We start from the raw sequence: 19,227 nt of genomic DNA on the forward strand, positions 1-19,227 counted from the left end.
AGGAACAGCTGGAGGACCAAATTGCAACTCATTAGGTCAATTGGCAATAGGTCATTAACATGACTGGGTATAAAAAGAGCATCTTGGAGTGGCAGCGGCTCTCAGAAGTAAAGATGGGAAGAGGATCACCAATCCCCCTAATTCTGCGCCGACAAATAGTGGAGCAATATCAGAAAGGAGTTCGACAGTGTAAAATTGCAAAGTTTGAACATATCATCATCTACAGTGCATAATATCATCAAAAGATTCAGAGAATCTGGAAGAATCTCTGTGCGTAAGGGTCAAGGCCGGAAAACCATACTGGGTGCCCGTGATCTTCGGGCCCTTAGACGGCACTGCATCACATACAGGCATGCTTCTGTATTGGAAATCACAAAATGGGCTCAGGAATATTTCCAGAGAACATTATCTGTGAACACAATTCACCGTGCCATCCGCCGTTGCCAGCTAAAACTCTATAGTTCAAAGAAGAAGCCGTATCTAAACATGATCCAGAAGGGCAGACGTCTTCTCTGGGCCAAGGCTCATTTAAAATGGACTGTGGCAAAGCGGAAAACTGTTCTGTGGTCAGACGAATCAAAATTTGAAGTTCTTTATGGAAATCAGGGACGCAGTGTCATTCGGACTAAAGAGGAGAAGGACGACCCAAGTTGTTATCAGCGCTCAGTTCAGAAGCCTGCACCTCTGATGGTATGGGGTTGCATTAGTGCGTGTGGCATGGGCAGCTTACACATCTGGAAAGACACCATCAATGCTGAAAGGTATATCCAGGTTCTAGAGCAACATATGCTCCCGTCCAGACGACGTCTCTTTCAGGGAAGACCTTGCATTTTCCAACATGACAATGCCAAACCACATACTGCATCAATTACAGCATCATGGCTGCGTAGAAGAAGGGTCCGGGTACTGAACTGGCCAGCCTGCAGTCCAGATCTTTCACCCATAGAAAACATTTGGCGCATCATAAAACGGAAGATACGACAAAAAAGACCTAAGACAGTTGAGCAACTAGAATCCTACATTAGACAAGAATGGGTTAACATTCCTATCCCTAAACTTGAGCAACTTGTCTCCTCAGTCCCCAGACGTTTACAGACTGTTGTAAAGAGAAAAGGGGATGTCTCACAGTGGGAAACATGGCCTTGTCCCAACTTTTTTGAGATGTGTTGTTGTCATGAAATTTAAAATCACCTAATTTTTCTCTTTAAATGATACATTTTCTCAGTTTAAACATTTGATATGTCATCTATGTTCTATTCTGAATAAAATATGGAATTTTGAAACTTCCACATCATTGCATTCCGTTTTTATTTACAATTTGTACTTTGTCCCAACTTTTTTTGGAATCGGGGTTGTACAAATCCCAGCTCAGAAAAGCAGAGTGAAATAAACTGTTATTGAGAAAGCAAAAATTTTGCCCAGAGCAACATGACTGGCAACAAACTGCAGCGAGCTGCACAGCCTTTGGCAAAGATTGATTCCTTCTAGCAAACCTTCAAGAATCAATACGCTTGGCTCCAGTTTCATATGAAAATTGGAACTCCTTCATTTTCACATCTAGCCAAACAAGTAGGTTCGGTTTATTCTGTCGGATTGCTTTTTTGTTTTCCCAAACATAAAAATATTATAGGAAAAGGTACACAAGTTATATTACATCTAAATTATCAGGCCATATCACTGAAGCACAGCAATGTCAACACTGTGAGCAACTTTCAATCTTAATTATAGTATCACCCATTTTTATGAGTGCTGTGTTATTGTGTGGATTCTATTTGTTGTGAAGGACACCATCCTCCATCCAAACTATGAAACAACATGTATGGAATTATATTGTGAACAAAAAAAAACAAGCAAAATATGTTTAATATTTTAGATTCTTGGGCGGCACAGTGGTGTAGTGGTTAGCGCTGTCGCCTCACAGCAAGGAGGTCCTGGGTTCAAGCCCCGTGGCCGGCGAGGGCCTTTCTGTGCGGAGTTTGCATGTTCTCCCCGTGTCCGCGTGGGTTTCCTCTGGGTGCTCCGGTTTCCCCCACAGTCCAAAGACATGCAGGTTAGGTTAACTGGTGACTCTAAATTGAGCGTAGGTGTGAATGTGAGTGTGAATGGTTGTCTGTGTCTATGTGTCAGCCCTGTGATGACCTGGCGACTTGTCCAGGGTGAACCCCGCCTTTCACCCGTAGTCAGCTGGGATAGGATCCAGCTCGCCTGCGACCCTGTAGAACAGGATAAAGCGGCTACAGATAATGAGATGAGATTTTAGATTCTTCAGTGTATCCAGCGTTTCCCTTGATGACAATTTACACACTATTATCATTCTCTTAAGCAGCTTCATGAGGGAGTCACCTGGAATACTTTTCAATTAACAGCTGTGTCTTGTCAAAAGGTAATTAGTGGACGGGTTTCTTACCTTCTTAATGCGTTTCAGATCAAACAGTAAATAATAAAAATACAGTAAATAGCCCGATTCAACACCACAACTGCAGTAATCCATACAGTATTATATCAAGAACCGCTCAACTAAGTAAAGAGAAATGACATCCATCATTATTTTAAGACACGAAGAGACTTTTAATTAATAAAAATAAAGAAAAAACATTGAATTAGAAGGTGTGTACAAACTTTGACTGGTACTGTATGTTACCACAGTTTAACCACAGAAGACTAAGGCCGAATCCCATTTCACCCCTTGGACCAACCCCTTGGCCCTTCCCCTCCATTTTGCGCGTTCACGTGAAGGGGTAGGGGTATCCCAATCCCAGTTAACGCGGAGGGGGAGGGGAAGGGGGAGGGCTTCTGTACCCCTCCAAACGGAGATTTTCCTGGAGCTGACTCCGAACGAAGGGGTTTGAGTGATTTCCCACAATGCCATGCGGATTTCAGCGAGATTTCATGCGGATTTCAGAAAGATGGCGGTTCCCGCGGCGAAAGATTGTCATAAATGTATTTTCTCCATTATTTACGTGTTTTAAGTTGTTATCCAGAGGAAACACGCCGCTTGATTCGCTTTCGAGCTGAGAATGAGCAGCGATTTCTGAAATCCAAGCTGCTGCTAAAAAGCTTTGGGAGTGAGTATTGTTTTCGGTTGCTTGACTGCGTACGTTTTGTTCTGTTATTCTCGCTTTTATTGTTTACATGAGTGTTCTGACACCTCATTCTGTTGGATGTGGTGCACGAAGCGCCAAAGATATCCCATTCAGTGGTGTTAGTTAACAAATCACACCCTGCCAGCAGAGATTTCTGGCTCTGACTGTAGCGGCTGGTCGCAGCCAATGACGCATTTGGTCGCGTTTTGCTAACGTAAACGCTGACGGAGGTACGCGATGACGTATGCGATCGTTGAAGGGCTATCCCAATACGTAAGGGTTGAATTTCAAGCCCTATCCCTTGTAGCTCAGTTTCAAGGGGAAGGGCCAAGGGGAAGGCGGAGGGGAAGGGGGAGGGGTAGGGGGAGGGGTAGGGGTAGAAATTAAAATTGGGATTGGGCCTAACATCACACAGCGGTCACAACTCTGCTATTCGTAGTTAAGATGAAACCATGAACTTCTGAGGAAATCTGGCTTGGTGATTCTTCACTTGGATGTAACCTTCCACTACACATTTTTTTAAGATGATCACCTCAACTATATTATGCTTTTAGAGATGGTCACCTTCAAGCATGTCACTTTGATGTGATGTGGACTTTTGAGCTATAATGGAGATGTTAAAAACAGCACTGGATCACTGAGTGGAAGATTCAGGAAAGCTTTGCTGATAAGAGAAGAGTGAAATCTCTCATCTGTACCTTTTCCTCCAGGTCACTGAAGGAGGTCAGCAACTGTTGTTTCTTCCCAGCAAGTTCCCGATAGGCATGACATTGCTTACTCAGCCCATCCACACGCTCTCTGATGTATCCCAGCATCCTTTGCACACCTCCAACTTGGGCACTGCCATAGAAACATCCAATATTCAAGATACAGTGCCTTGCAAAAGTATTCATACCCCTCGAACTTTTTCACATTTTTCCACCTTACAACCACGAACTTAAGTTTTTTATTGAGATTTTATGTGATAGACCAACACAGAGTAGCACATAATTGTGAAGTGAAACGAAAATGATGAATGGTCTTCAAAATTTTAAACAAATGAAAATCTGAAAAATGTGATGTGCATTAGTATTCAGCCCCCCTGTGTCAATACTTTGTAGAGCCACCTTTTGCTGCAATTACAGCTGCAAGTCTTTTGTGGCATGTCTCTACCAGCTTTGCACATCTAGACACTGAAATTTTTGCCCATTCTTCTTTGCAAAATAGCTCAAGCTCAGCCAGATTGGATGGAGAGCGTCTGTGAACAGCAAGTTTCAAGTCTTGCCGCAGATGCTCAATGGGATTTAGGTCTGGACTTTGACTGGGCCATTCTAACACATGAATATTCTTTGATCTAAACCATTCCATTGTAGCTCTGGCTGTATGTTTAGGGTCATTGTCTTGCTGGAAGGTGAATCTCCTTCCCAGTCTCAAGTCTTTTGCAGCCTCCAACAGGTTTTCTTCCAGGATTGCCCTGTATTTAGCTCCGTCCATCTTCCCATCAACTCTGACCAGCTTCCCTGTCCCTGCTGAAGAAAAGCATCCCCATAGCATGATGCTGCCACCACCATATTTCACAGTGGGGATGGTGTGTACAGGGTGATGAGCAGTGTTAGTTTTCCGCCACACATAGCGCTTTGCATTTAGGCCAAAAAGTTCAACTTTGGTCTCATCTGACCAAAGCACCTTCTTCCACATGTTTGCTGTGTCCCCTACATGGCTTCTTATGCCTGTCTTTCAACAATGGCTTTCTTCTTGCCACTCTTCCAAAAAGGCCAGATTTGTGGAGTGTACGACTTATAGTTGTCCTGTGCACAGATTCTCCCACCTGAGCTGTGGATTTCTGCAGCTCCTCCAGAGTGATCATGGGCCTCTTGGCTGCTTCTCTGACCAGTGCTCTCCTTGCTCGCTCTGTCAGTTTAGGTGGACGGCCATGTCTCGGTAGGTTTGCAGTTGTGCCATACTTTTTCCATTTTTGAATGATGGATTGAACAGTGCTTCTTGAGATGTTCAGAGCTTGGGATATTTTTTTATAACCTAACCCTGCTTTAAACTTCTCCAGAACTTTATCCCTGACCTGTCTGGTGAGTTCTTTGGTCTTCATGATGCTGTTTGTTCTTCAGTGTTCTCTAACAAACCACTGAGGCCTTCACAGAACAAGTGTATTTATGCTGAGAGTAAATTACACACAGTAGGACTCTATTAACTAATTAGATGACTTCTGAAGGCAATTGATTGCACTGGATTGTATTTAGAGGTATCAGAGTACAGGGGGCTGAATACTAATGCACACCACATTTTTCAGATTTTTATTTGTTTAAAATTTTGAAGACCATTTATCATTTTCGTTTCACTTCACAATTATGTGCTACTCTGTGTTGGTCTATCACATAAAATCTCAATAAAAAACTTTTAAGTTTGTGGTTGTAAGGTGGAAAAATGTGAAAAAGTTCAAGGGGTATGAATACTTTTGCAAAGCACTGTATGTTTACTGTCATTATTTCCCTCAATTTCATACAGTCAAGAATGAAATACTGTTCCTCCTCGCATAAACAATGTACGACATAAATAAGGATGTAAAGACTTTCTTACAATAAGTACTTAAAAAACCCAAAAAACCACAAGCACTAAAAACACCACAAATAACTCAGTACAAATAAGTTCCTAAACACTACACAAGTATGAAAAAACACAAGCGACTAAGTATAAATAAGTACTTACACACACACACACACACACGTACAAACAAGTGACTAAAAACACACAAGTACTAAAATAATAATAATAATAATAATAATAATAATAAGTACTAAAAACCACATAACTAAGTACTAAAAACACAAGTACAAAAAGTACTTAAAAACCCATAAATAACTAAGTGCAAATAAGTTTCTAAAAAAAACCACAAATACTAAGAAACACAAGTAACGAATGACAAATAAGTTACTAAATACACACAAGTCCTAAAACGCGCACACAAGTAACCAAGTTAAAAAGATAAATAAATTTTTTTTTTTTTTTAAAAATTGCCCACACATTCAAGCTAACTTGAAAGTAACTTTTGTGTACAAACAAAACAAAACAAAACTCAAACAAATGTGCATAAAAAAATAGAAATGTATGACATTTATGCCATCTCGACTGTTTTCTCTCTCATGAAAGATAACGTGGCGGCACGGTGGTGTAGTGGTTAGCGCTGTCGCCTCACAGCAAGAAGGTCCTGGGTTCGAGCCCCGTGGCCGGCGAGGGCCTTTCTGTGTGGAGTTTGCATGTTCTCCCCGTGTCTGCGTGGGTTTCCTCCGGGTGCTCCGGTTTCCCCCACAGTCCAAAGACATGCAGGTTAGGTTAACTGGTGACTCTAAATTGAGCGTAGGTGTGAATGTGAGTGTGAATGGTTGTCTGTGTCTGTGTGTCAGCCCTGTGATGACCTGGCGACTTGTCCAGGGTGTACCCCACCTTTCACCCGTAGTCAGCTGGGATAGGATCCAGCTTGCCTGCGACCCTGTAGAACAGGATAAAGCGGCTAGAGATAATGAGATGAGATGAAAGATAATGAATAATAAAGGTTTTACAGGTGGATGGACCAAAAGTTGGGACAAACAGATACTTTCTACTTTTTGTTTTGAGTCGAGCTTTGGGGCCGTTACAGACACAGATTTATCAGGGTATAAGGCGTTTCTTTTTTTTTTATTGTTTAGGAGATACACCGACTTACTCCACCAAACCATATCCTCCTGATGCCGCATCATGCAAAAGCAGTACTGTTAAAAACAAAGGAACCTTTAGATTGGTGGGATTTTAGCCATTTTGTCAGTGTCACAAAGAACTAAACAAAATATGCATTCATCTGTCTTTAGACACATGAAAACATGATCTGATCAGGGATGTGGAGGATCTGGAGAATATCCCAGGAACGCTGAGAGAGAGGCAGGAATCCTTGACTGGCAATTGACATCAAAGCAAAATAGAAACCCGGATGTCGGCCATGTTGGCGGAGATACAAATGCAGGGTCAAAGTGATATTCCATACTGTACAAAACAGTCACGTGTGCACAACTCTCTTTGTTTTTCCACTGCTTAAGCGTTCTATGCCATATCTTTGTGCTGTATATGGTTGTGGTTACAACAGTACTCATGACCGTGGCACATTCCGATTTTTAGAATTCTGTCCGTGATTCAGAAAGAGGGCAATTTAGCATCACCAGTGCCACCTACTGGCATGTTTTTGGGAGATGGAAAGAAACCAGAGAACCGAGAGGAAACCCACACAGAGATAGGGAGTGAGTCACGACGAGGCGGCAATCCCATAAATGCACCTCTTACATCGACGGATCTTTGTGGTAGAAAACGATTGTTCAGTTTATTGTAGCAACAAAAATTATAGCTGAAGAAACACGGACCAAAAATTCTGTAGAACATGGTGTCACTTTAAAAGAAATGCCTCTGGTATCTTCAATTTTTAAGAAACCGAAGAGTGTTCTTCTGTGGCATCACCGATTTGGGTGCCGACATTTTTTATGAGCATAAACTGTGAATGCATTAAACTGTTCAAGAGTCAGCTCTCGACTGTCTCACCTGTGTGGACTGAGCTTCTGAAGTATGAGCTGTCCTCGCTGAAGAGGTTCAGCAGCCACATCTTTAATCCTGCGATGCAGCTCTTCGTGCTCCTTAGCCAGCTCGGTCAACTGCACAGTCTGCGTCCTCAAACCTTTTATGGTGCTCTCGATGGTTCCCAGGGTTTCAAACGCCTGAAACCACAGAGAGACGGGCAGCGAACATGGGGACACGCTTAGGACTTGAATAATACTGCAGTAGGTGATTAAAGAACACAGTCGAGTTTAGTTGTTATCCAGACGCTAGAGCTCATGGGGAGTTAAAATCATGTTTTCTTCAGTTTTCACTCCACTCTGCAAATTAATTAATATTGCACTCTTTTAAACAGGCAATTCATTCACACAGTAACCTGTCCCCTAAAATTAGTGATTGCAACCCTTAGCTTAATACATTTATATAAAATGGTTATCCACCGACAGGACCAGTCAAACATTTTGGATACACCTTCTAATTCAATGTTTTTCTTTATTTTTATTAATTAAAAAAGTCTCTTCATGTCTTAAAGTAATGATGGATGTCGTTTCTCTTTGCTTAGTTGTTTGGTTCTTGACATAATACTGTATGGATTACTCCAGTTGTGGTGTTGAATCGGGCTGTTTACTTATATATTTTTATTATTTACTGTTTGATATCAAACGCATTAAGGAGGTAAGAAACTCGTCCACTAATTATCTTTTGACGAGACACAGCTGTTAACTGAAAAGTATTCCAGGTGACTCCCTCATGAAGCTGGTTAAGAGAATGACAAGAGTGTGCAAAGCGTTATTAAGGGAAACGCTGGATACGCTGAAGAATCTAAAATATCAAACATCTGGGGGGGGTTTCCCAACACTTATTTTTTTTGTCTACCACATAATTCCGTACATGTTCCAGATGTTATTTCATGGTTTTGATGTCTTGAGTATCGTTCTACAATGTAGAAAATACAGAAAAACTTAGGAGTAGAATGGGGGTGTACAAACTTTTGACTGGTACTGTACATTATAGTTTAGATATTATAGTAGGTCCTTTGCAATATAAGGTTTTTTTTTATTAAGTTAGTCCTCAGAGAAGGACAGAGGGGGGAAAAGGAACAAAAGAAAAGTAGAGAAGAGGCTACAATTATCGACACCTTAACGATCTTTTGGCCATTACAAAAGTAGAAAAGACTTTCAATATGTAAATCGTGTATGAATAATTACTCAAACTTCCACTGGGAAAAAAATGACTTGATTCCCGATTACTTAGTGCATCAGATCACATGACACTGTTCCACAATTATCGACATCCAGATGATTGTTTATTAAAAAAAATAATGGGAATGTGGTATGACATTAACAAAACAGTTTTTATTTAAAATGTGTTTTCCATAGACTTATATTTAGTCCAAAATATATTTTATATAAATATATGGATGTCGGTGTTTATGTAAATGAGGAAGTAATTCGAATGTTCGTAAACAAATGAACTGATGTTTAACCTGCGTCAGAAAATTTTTTTGTTCCACTGTCCAAGTGTTTTCGTAGATCACATTTTGTTAATCATTTGTTGTTGTTTGTATTAATTTCTAATTTTGTAGTTTACCGATAAATATCAACAGGGAATCGACATTGTAATCACATGGAAATCCAGGTCAAAGGTCGCATCTCATTCCTCAAACCAAATTATAAAATGTTTGCTGATATTGTAATATGTGGTGGATATTTACAACAAACTGCAAAAAAATATTTTCTGAATGGAATAGAAAAATCTGAATATTTCAAGCATGTAAGGTTTTATATGCTCGGAATTTAATTCTGCTCTAATTCTATTTATTGTAATCGGATTCCAAATACTCTATAAACATTCCATTCTGTTATGAATCAGGAAAAAATTATTATAAATCACAGCACTTTTATTGTTTTAAAGCTCATCTACTTCCACAACGTTGCACAAAGATCGATCCATAACAGTTGTAAATGTCCCTTAATTCCACAGGGTGTCGATAATGGTGGACACCGGTGAAAGTGATCACTATTATCGACACCTCATGTGATTCTCAAACGCGCGTTTAGATACAAAATGGCGGCTGACAAATGAAAGAGTCAGAAACAAAGTAGGTTTCGACGAGGAGATCATGAAATATCGGTGAATTTGATCAGTAAAAACATGTCCATGATCTTTCCATCGTGCTTACCTGTGATGATAACGTCCGGGTTTTCCGAAAAATTACTGATAGTGCTGAAAAAAAAATTTCATCTCAGATAACGAGCTGCGTCATCAAACGACAAGATTGGGGGGGGGGGGGGGGGGGGGCTTCCGGTTGATTAATTAATCAATAATAACTGTTGGAACTGAAATTCTGCTTTGCAAAATTGTTTTGTTATTGGTAAATCTGAAAAAGGTGTCGATAATTATGGACTGTCGATAATTGTAGCTGCCGCTCTAGTAGAAAATGAACATGCACTCAACAAATCAAACACCATTTGTGGGTGGGTGGGAGGGAAGGAAGGAAGGAAAGGTGCAATGGGGAGTAAAATTCTAAAGCATGTGTCATGAACATTATAAAATAATCTGTGCGCTACATGGCTAATTCTTATTTAAAAAGTTAGTAAGTTGCTATTCTCTTATGTGAACAGCATCCCCATACTCTCATCTTACTGTAATTAACTGAGAAGAAAAGTTATTGGAGCTAATTATGAACGAGAAGCAACATTACTTAATTTCAGGGAATTAATTGCCAAATTAAAGCATTATTAAATTAAGTTAATTTATTAGTAATTGATATATTCAGTTAATTAACTGAAGAAGCAGAACATGGACCTATTTTTTCTTCACCATGAGACTTTGTGATGATTCAAGCAAACTGCACCACAAACAGCCGAGTCCTCAGAGCCATGAGCTGGAATTACAGCTGCGTTTTATTGCATCGTTCACGTACTTTATTCGCGCTCCTGAAGAAGCCGTTGCTCTCGTGCAGCTGCCCCAGTCGACACATCATCAGATCCAACAACTGCTGCTTTGTGATGTGCAGATTCTGACTCTTTTCTGAGATGGAGTCAAACTTTGCATGATCACTGAAGGAAAGAAGCTCCGATGCCTGCTGGAGAAGTTGCTCAACTGAAAGGGTCCACTGCTGCACAGAGCGATTAAACCCATCAGGGATTAGTGTGGAGAGAAACCACAGGGGGATTTAATGTTTACAGCACAATCAATGATAAAATATCTCTGAACTACACAATAGTCAAAAGATTTTTTTTAATTGAGAAAGAAAGAAAGAAAAAGAAGAAAAAAATGTTCAAAGAGTTGAGAAGAACATTGGGATGGGTAAAAATATAGCTTTTTATTACTGAAATTTCACGATACAGAAAATAAACTTTTGATGCAACTGATTTGATAACAATGAATAGAATCAGCCCTCCAAAACCAGAGTGTTAGACTGAATCACTTCCTGTTTATTGGAGTTGAATGGATGAATCAGGAGTCGAAGACAGACACTAATGTGGGGGAGGGGTGGGGATCATTTAGGCCGAATCCCATTTCACCCCTTGGACCAACCCCTTGGCCCTTCCCCTCCATTTTGCGCGTTCACGTGAAGGGGTAGGGGTATCCCAATCCCAGTTAACGCGGAGGGGTAGGGGAAGGGGTAGGGCTTCTGTACCCCTCCAAACAGAGATTTTCCTGGAGCTGACTCCGAACGAAGGGGTTTGAGTGATTTCCCACAATGCCATGCGGATTTCAGCGAGATTTCATGCGGATTTCAGAAAGATGGCGGTTCCCGCGGCGAAAGATTGTCATAAATGTATTTTCTCCATTATTTACGTGTTTTAAGTTGTTATCCAGAGGAAACACGCCGCTTGATTCGCTTTCGAGCAGAGAATGAGCAGCGATTTCTGAAATCCAAGCTGCTGCTAAAAAGCTTTGGGAGTGAGTATTGTTTTCGGTTGCTTGACTGCGTACGTTTTGTTCTGTTATTCTCGCTTTTATTGTTTACATGAGTGTTCTGACACCTCATTCTGTCGGATGTGGTGCACGAAGCGCCAAAGATATCCCATTCAACAAATCACACCCTGCCAGCAGAGATTTCTGGTTCTGCCTCTGGCTCTGACTGTAGCGGCTGGTCGCAGCCAATGACGCATTTGGTCGTGTTTTGCTAACGTAAACGCTGACGGAGGTACGCGATGACGTATGCGATCGTTGAAGGGCTATCCCAATACGTAAGGGTTGAATTTCAAGCCCTATCCCTTGTAGCTCAGTTTCAAGGGGAAGGGCCAAGGGGAAGGCGGAGGGAAAGGGGGAGGGGTAGGGGTAGAAATTAGAATTGGGATTGGGCCTTAGTTAAATGTTTTATGGATAAATTGGGTCTAAAATGTACATCACGTTTTTTTGTTTTTTTGCATTTCAGTTGTGTCCTGTTCTGAACTGGTTTATTGGAGCGCTGTGGGATATTCCAAGTTTAGGATTTTTTTTTTTTTAAATGTTTATAAAGTAATCCAGAGCATTGCACCAGGGGTTTTACATCCTTAAATCAACACTTAAATCACAACTTTCACTAAAATTAAAATATCATTTTCATTTTTTAATATCAACCCCCCCAATTCCATAAATGCAATAAAAGTTAAAGAGATCTCTGATATATAATCATACATGTCAACCTTTGGTCAATCAAACCTGTATAACCAACCTCCAAAATCCGTATTTCCCTTATAAAATCCGTATAAGATGCAAATTAAAATAATTTACCTAAAATTTGAATGATAATTAACAATGATATATCCCAGTTACTTTTTATTCAATATTAATAACAATAAACCTTCAGAATGAATACAAAGCTCCAATGTTTGACAAAAACACAAAGTGTCACTCTAATGTTCTGAATTGTACTCCATGACAGCTTTTTTAGCGCTCTGCACCAATACCTCACGAGGCTGCACGTCACAGCAAGTGTCTGTGTTGATCTTGACGGAGTGCCCATTCAGAATCTTTTCAGTCGCTAGTGAAAGTTGCTCAGGTGGAAATACGCGTTTCAAACAAAATGTTACTTCCCGGTTGGCGGGATTCTCGCAATGCGGTGTGCACATGATCAAAAGTGGAACGAAGTCTCGCTACCACAAGATAACGCGCGATTTCATAAGACTCTTTACTGGCTGTCTGTGCTTTCTGTGGTGTACAGTACGTTTGTAAATGTTATGCGCTTTTTTTTATCATCGTGGGAATTGATTATAGCTCTAAATAAATATTGAAGTTTTTTTTAAAGAATCCGTATAACTTTATTTGTACGCCCGTATACTACGTTTATTGAATCAAATCCGTATAAAATACGGACATTCCGTATAGGTTGACATGTATGTATAATCCCAACCAATCAAGTCCATTTCAGTCCCAGGATGGAACAGTAAAGATGGAAAGAGATTGATTCAGCCATTCCAGAGACAGTTCTATCCCTCATCTGTGTTTCTGTAGTAAGCAGCATGTAAATGTAATACAGTGCAGCACAGACTTGTGTCACTGATCTACGCCGAGTCACATAAAATACTTTGCTGTGAAATTGATAAAATAAATCCCAACCCCGCCTTCCCTTTCAATAGTTTGAGACCAAACTTCGGCGCATCTTTAGCGCTTTTAGGAACAGCACTTTCTTTCATCATCTGTAATTCTTCCTCACTTACAGTGACGAAGCGATTGGAGACATTTTGCCAAGTCACTCGAGGTGATTATCAAGAAATAGTCCGAATCTCTCGACCAATCAGCGCGCTCGATTTCCTACGATCATCTGTGTATTTATACTAAAAGGCCTTGTAAAACAAGCCGTACCTTGGCTTTGCATTCAAATTCTTTATGCTCCTGCAGTAACTCCTCACTTTCAGACAGAGATGAGCCGAGATGATTCATTTCCAAGAACGGGTCGGCGTTTTCCTTAAACCAACATGTTACCTGCACAGCAAAGTGGATAAGAGGGGAAACGGTTATAAACAGAAACTGAACAGCTTTAGAGATTTTGAGGTCCAGATCCTCAAGAGGCAGCCAAGAGGAGAGAGAATCTCCCTGAGCTGGCAGGAGGAACACATGTTAAAACGACAAAAGATTTAACATCATGAGCAGAATTCCAGAATGTAGTTGCTCTGCTGTGTGTTTGCAATTTACATAACTGGATTTTTTTTTTTCTCGATATAAACTGTGCATCATTTCCTTCAGTGGAGCAGTTGATGGTGAAGGTTTCTCTCATACCACTCATGCCATTTTATGCAAAATGAATGTTTCTGTTTGTCTTTCACTGATTGGGCAAGTATGGGAGATGTCCAGTATACAATATAAACACTCAAGCTTTCTTCTATGAATTGCCAGCTGATGAGATCTTGATAAAAATGTTCCCAGCTCAGCATCCATTTCACTTTCAGATGAAGATTGAGAGAGAATTCTCAGTGTTGGTTTTCCTGCTGCTGTATACGATTTAAAACCTTGAGCACCGTGACACTTGACATTTTCAGCAGGATTTGATGTATCCATCTATACTGAGTTTTCTTCTGCTCTCTTTTGCAACTTCAACCAAGAAATATACCGTAATGTGCAAAAGTTTTAGACACCCAAATTTTTATTCAAATCTTTAGATAACTAATTTAAAGTCTTCAGCATTGCTGGTACGCCGTCAGAAAAAGGGGTACAGTACACGGCCCATTCTATAATCGCAGGTACATTTCAAGTGTTGACTCTGTTAGTCATCGTCAACTCCGTTATCGTTAAATTGGGCAACTGATTAACAGAATTGACAATAACAGAGTTGACATTTCCCACCACTATAAAAGACAGTGGTGGGAAATGTCAACTCTGTTATTGTCAATTCTGTTAATCGGTTGCCCAATTTAACGATAACGGAGTTGACGATGACTAACAGAGTCAACACTTGAAATGTACCCGCAATTATAGAATGGGCCGTGTACTGTACCCCTCAAACCAGGGCTTTGAACCAGAATTTTTTTCCTATTGGTTCGTTCCGAACAGAAACGGAATTTTAACGTTTCCGGTTTTGGGTTCCACCATTAAATAGACGTTCCCGAACCGGTTAGAACAAAAAAAAATTTCATTCCCGGAACGGTTAATTACGTTCCCTGTCAGCTGTTTAACAAATGGCTATAAAATTATGTCTCTGTCTCATCCAGCTTAAGCCAAATGTAGGCTAATTCTATTACAACCTTCATTAAATAAGACAAGAAATAATTCAAAACAATTATTATTTCAAATGTTGGCGATTTGGATTCTCAGTATGTCTTCCCATCTACACAAACAGAAAAAGTGCCAAAAATGAAAGAGAATTCGTTTAGTGTGTTACCAAAGGCTAGTCAGGCCCTATGCATTGATAGGCTAACAGAGGTTAACGTCATTTAATGTTCGCGAGCCTCTCATTAACGTGGACAAATATATTGATATCATGTTTGAAATTGACGTTTTTGAATAACGATAGACTGCAATATTTACCTCTTATTTAAGATGTGGAGACGTGATAGTAGTCCACCCTCCCGCTCTCTCCATTCAGTCAGCGAACGTCACACAGGAAGTGAACCCCAGCGGGTCATAGAAACTTGTGCAGGAGAAGAATGACTTTTTTATTTGTAGGCTACGGAAACTTTGAGGAACGAAATAAAAACCGGTATTAACCGGTTACCATTATTTTTAATAAGCGTTTCTGTTCCAGAACATAAAAAATAATAAAGTTTCTGGTTTTGTTTCTGTTCCATGTCAAATAGAAAAGTTCCCGGTTTTTGTTTTCGCTCCTTGAACCGGTTCAAAGCCCTGCTTTTAACGCCACATGCTAACCTCAAACTAGCTACCACATGGCATGTATAAAAACAGAATCTTATGGATTTTAATTATTATTGGGGGTTTTTTTAATGAGCGAGAAATTCACTCCAATATCACCATAACAGAGTTGACAAATAAAGACTCTCCTGTTGGTGTAAAATCCTCAACATTTTGTCCAAATTAACAAGAGAAGAAACAGAACATACCTCACTGCCTTTCTGAAGTTTCCCACCAGAGGAAGTGACATCACTCGGTGCAGGTGTCATGCGTATTATTAAAAGTCTTTGTGGATTTTATGTGGTTTTATAACTGAGTTAACAGGAGTTGAGAAGAACATTGGGATGGGTAAAAATATAGCTTTTTATTACTGAAATTTCACGATACAGAAAATAAACTTTCTATGCAACTGATTTGATAACAGTGAATAGAATCAGCCCTCCAAAACCAGAGTGTTAGACTGAATCACTTCCTGTTTATTGGAGTTGAATGGATGAATCAGGAGTCAAAGACAGACAATAATGTGGGGGAGGGGTGGGGGTCATTTAGTTAATGTTTTATGGATAAATTGGGTCTAAAATGTACATCAAGCATCGCTGTTGGTGAAAGTTTGTCATAATTTGCATTATTGTTCAAAACTGATTCAATAAAAATTTATTTTGTGGAAAATAACAAAAGGTTTATCTCAGAGACATGAAACGTACCCCGAATTCTAGAATGACCCATGAGTCCATTTCTGTCCACTAAGGTACAATCAAGGTACAAACTTCATTTGGGCGGAGGATAAAAAGGTACGTACATGTTCCCAATCTGTATATAAAGGGTACAAATAAACACCTTAGAGGGCACTGCCCCAGTGACAAGTCAGTGTGCCTCGAAAGGTCCAATAATGTAATTTATTTTCTGAGAGTGTAGTTTCAAAAAAGAGCAGATTGTTAATTTCCATTGCAGCGACCGTATAACAACCGTAGCTACACAGCCATTTTATTCCTTTACTGTGCCTTCATCATTTCAGGAGGGAAAAAAACCCCAGCAACTGTAGCAAAACTAAATTTTGATTCCTCATTGAGATAAAACACGGAGCTATCTTGTGGAACCCGCACTGCAGTAGTAAGAATCCGGGCATCTTTCAACTTGATCAACTCAAAAAACTGAAAAGAAAATGGAACTGGTTGGCAAATTCAATCATGAACACTTCCTGTTTACATCTTGTTTGGCTCACTCATATGCTAGTTAGCTAGTGAATATAGTTAACTCAGGAGCAAACGCATGGAAAACTGTTAACAGCTAATTTATTATCATTAATCTACTTCTTTAAACATTATTATTACAACCCCGATTCCAAAAAAGTTGGGACAAAGTACAAATTGTAAATAAAAACGGAATGCAATGATGTGGAAGTTTCAAAATTCCATATTTTATTCAGAATAGAACATAGATGACATATCAAATGTTTAAACTGAGAAAATGTATCATTTCAAGAGAAAAATTAGGTGATTTTAAATTTCATGACAACACCACATCTCAAAAAAGTTGGGACAAGGCCATGTTTCCCACTGTGAGACATCCCCTTTTCTCTTTACAACAGTCTGTAAACGTCTGGGGACTGAGGAGACAAGTTGCTCAAGTTTAGGGATAGGAATGTTAACCCATTCTTGTCTAATGTAGGATTCTAGTTGATCGACTGTCTTGGGTCTTTTTTGGCGCATCTTCCGTTTTATGATGCGCCAAATGTTTTCTATGGGTGAAAGATCTGGACTGCAGGCTGGCCAGTTTAGTACCCGGACCCTTCTTCTACGCAGCCATGATGCTGTAATTGATGCAGTATGTGGTTTGGCATGGTCATGTTGGAAAACGCAAGGTCTTCCCTGAAAGAGACGTCGTCTGGACGGGAGCATATGTTGCTCTAGAACCTGGATATACCTTTCAGCATTGATGGTGTCTTTCCAGATGTGTAAGCTGCCCATGCCACACGCACTAATGCAACCCCATACCATCAGAGATGCAGGCTTCTGAACTGAGTGCTGATAACAACTCGGGTCGTCCTTCTCCTCTTTAGACCGAATGACACGGCGTCCCTGATTTCCATAAAGAACTTCAAATTTTGATTCGTCTGACCACAGAACAGTTTTCCACTTTGCCGCAGTCCATTTTAAATGAGCCTTGGCCCAGAGAAGACGTCTGCGCTTCTGGATCATGTTTAGATACGGCTTCTTCTTTGAACTATAGAGTTTTAGCTGGCAACGGCAGATGGCACGGTGAATTGTGTTCACAGATAATGTTCTCTGGAAATATTCCTGAGCCCATTTTGTGATTTCCAATACAGAAGCATGCCTGTATGTGATGCAGTGCCGTCTAAGGGCCCGAAGATCATGGGCACCCAGTATGGTTTTCCGGCCTTGACCCTTACGCACAGAGATTCTTCCAGATTCTCTGAATCTTTTGATGATATTATGCACTGTAGATGATGATGTGTTCAAACTCTTTGCAATTTTACACTGTCGGACTCCTTTCTGATATTGCTCCACTATTTGTTGGCGCAGAATTAGGGGGATTGGTGATCCTCTTCCCATCTTTACTTCTGAGAGCCGCTGCCACTCCAAGATGCTCTTTTTATACCCAGTCATGTTAATGACCTATTGCCAATTGACCTAATGAGTTGCAGTTTGGTCCTCCAGCTGTTCCTTTTTTGTCCCTTTAACTTTTCCAGCCTCTTATTGCCCCTGTCCCAACTTTTTTGAGATGTGTTGCTGTCATGAAATTTCAAAATGTCTCATTTTCGACATTTGATATGTTGTCTATGTTCTATTGTGAATACAATATCAGTTTTTGAGATTTGTAAATTGTTGCATTCCGTTTTTATTTACAATTTGTACTTTGCCCCAACTTTTTTGGAATCGGGGTTGTACATTTTACACACGTGATGCTAGTATGAATTTATTTTTGAGTGACAGACGAGTGAAAGAAATGCAGGCTGGCAGGTTTCTGATGATAGTCATAACTGACTGTACTCTCAGGAGCAATAAAAGTGATTTGCTTTTTAATTATGAACATAACATTAATAGATTGGTTTTGATTCAGGTGGAAATGAAAGGATCTGTCTTTAACGTCCCCATGTCCTTGATCAGGTTTTACTGATTCACTAGCCACTGATTAGCCTAGTGGCTAGCAGAATTTCATTATGGTATTTGTTCCATTACCATACCACACTACCTATTAAATATAAATTCAGTGAAGCCATGGCCTAATGGTGAGAGAAGCAGCTTTGGGTCCAAAAGGTCACTAATTTGATTCCCTGGACCAGCAGGAATGGCTGAAAGGCCCTTGAGCAAGGCACCTAACCCCCACCTGACCCCCAGGCTGCTCTGGGTCTGCTGTCTCTCACTCTGGATAAGAGCTTCTCATAAATGTTGTTAATGTAACGTAACAGAGCTACAATAGTGTAAAAAATTTGACACACTTATTTTGTAAAATTTCTCCCAAAGTCAGATTTGTTTGATTAATTTGAGTACACTCTTCTATCCAGTCACTTACTTCCTGTTCCTGTCTCTCCCACTCAGAGATCCTGTTATTCACTTCCTGATCGTGGATTTGGTGAGCCAGACGCTTGTCGACTGCCCTGCGTCGGTCTTGCAGTAGCTCCATCAGTCCATCCACTTTCCTGTAGCTGTTACGAGCACCATGTGCCCCGCCTCCGTACCGCAGAGCCTCTTCAGACTCGAAGCTTTTCAGGAAATCCAACAACTCACAACTTTTATTCAGCGCCAGCATGGACTTCTGCAGAAGCCCTGAAGGTTCA

General features: G+C 40.3%; 1 protein-coding gene across 5 annotated transcripts in view; it reads right to left on the minus strand.

The window, feature by feature from the left end:
* The window catches only part of ccdc141 (coiled-coil domain containing 141), a 112,179-nt gene that overhangs the window by 62,934 nt on the left and 30,018 nt on the right, over window positions 1-19,227 (minus strand). For 3 of the 5 annotated variants that reach the window (XM_060928945.1, XM_060928944.1, XM_060928943.1), the window contains exons 5-9: window positions 18,963-19,216; window positions 13,449-13,568; window positions 10,576-10,770; window positions 7,638-7,810; window positions 3,782-3,923 (exon numbers count right to left, since the gene is read on the minus strand). In XM_060928945.1, the coding sequence (XP_060784928.1) occupies window positions 3,782-3,923; window positions 7,638-7,810; window positions 10,576-10,770; window positions 13,449-13,568; window positions 18,963-19,216 (884 nt within the window). Of the gene's footprint in view, window positions 1-3,781; window positions 3,924-7,637; window positions 7,811-10,575; window positions 10,771-13,448; window positions 13,569-15,107; window positions 15,266-18,962; window positions 19,217-19,227 lie in introns of those variants that run through there. The other 2 variants (XM_060928946.1, XM_060928947.1) reach the window with 2 other exon arrangements.

This window comes from Neoarius graeffei, chromosome 9 (assembly GCF_027579695.1).
Source record: "Neoarius graeffei isolate fNeoGra1 chromosome 9, fNeoGra1.pri, whole genome shotgun sequence".
NCBI classification, from domain to species: Eukaryota; Metazoa; Chordata; class Actinopteri; order Siluriformes; family Ariidae; genus Neoarius; species Neoarius graeffei.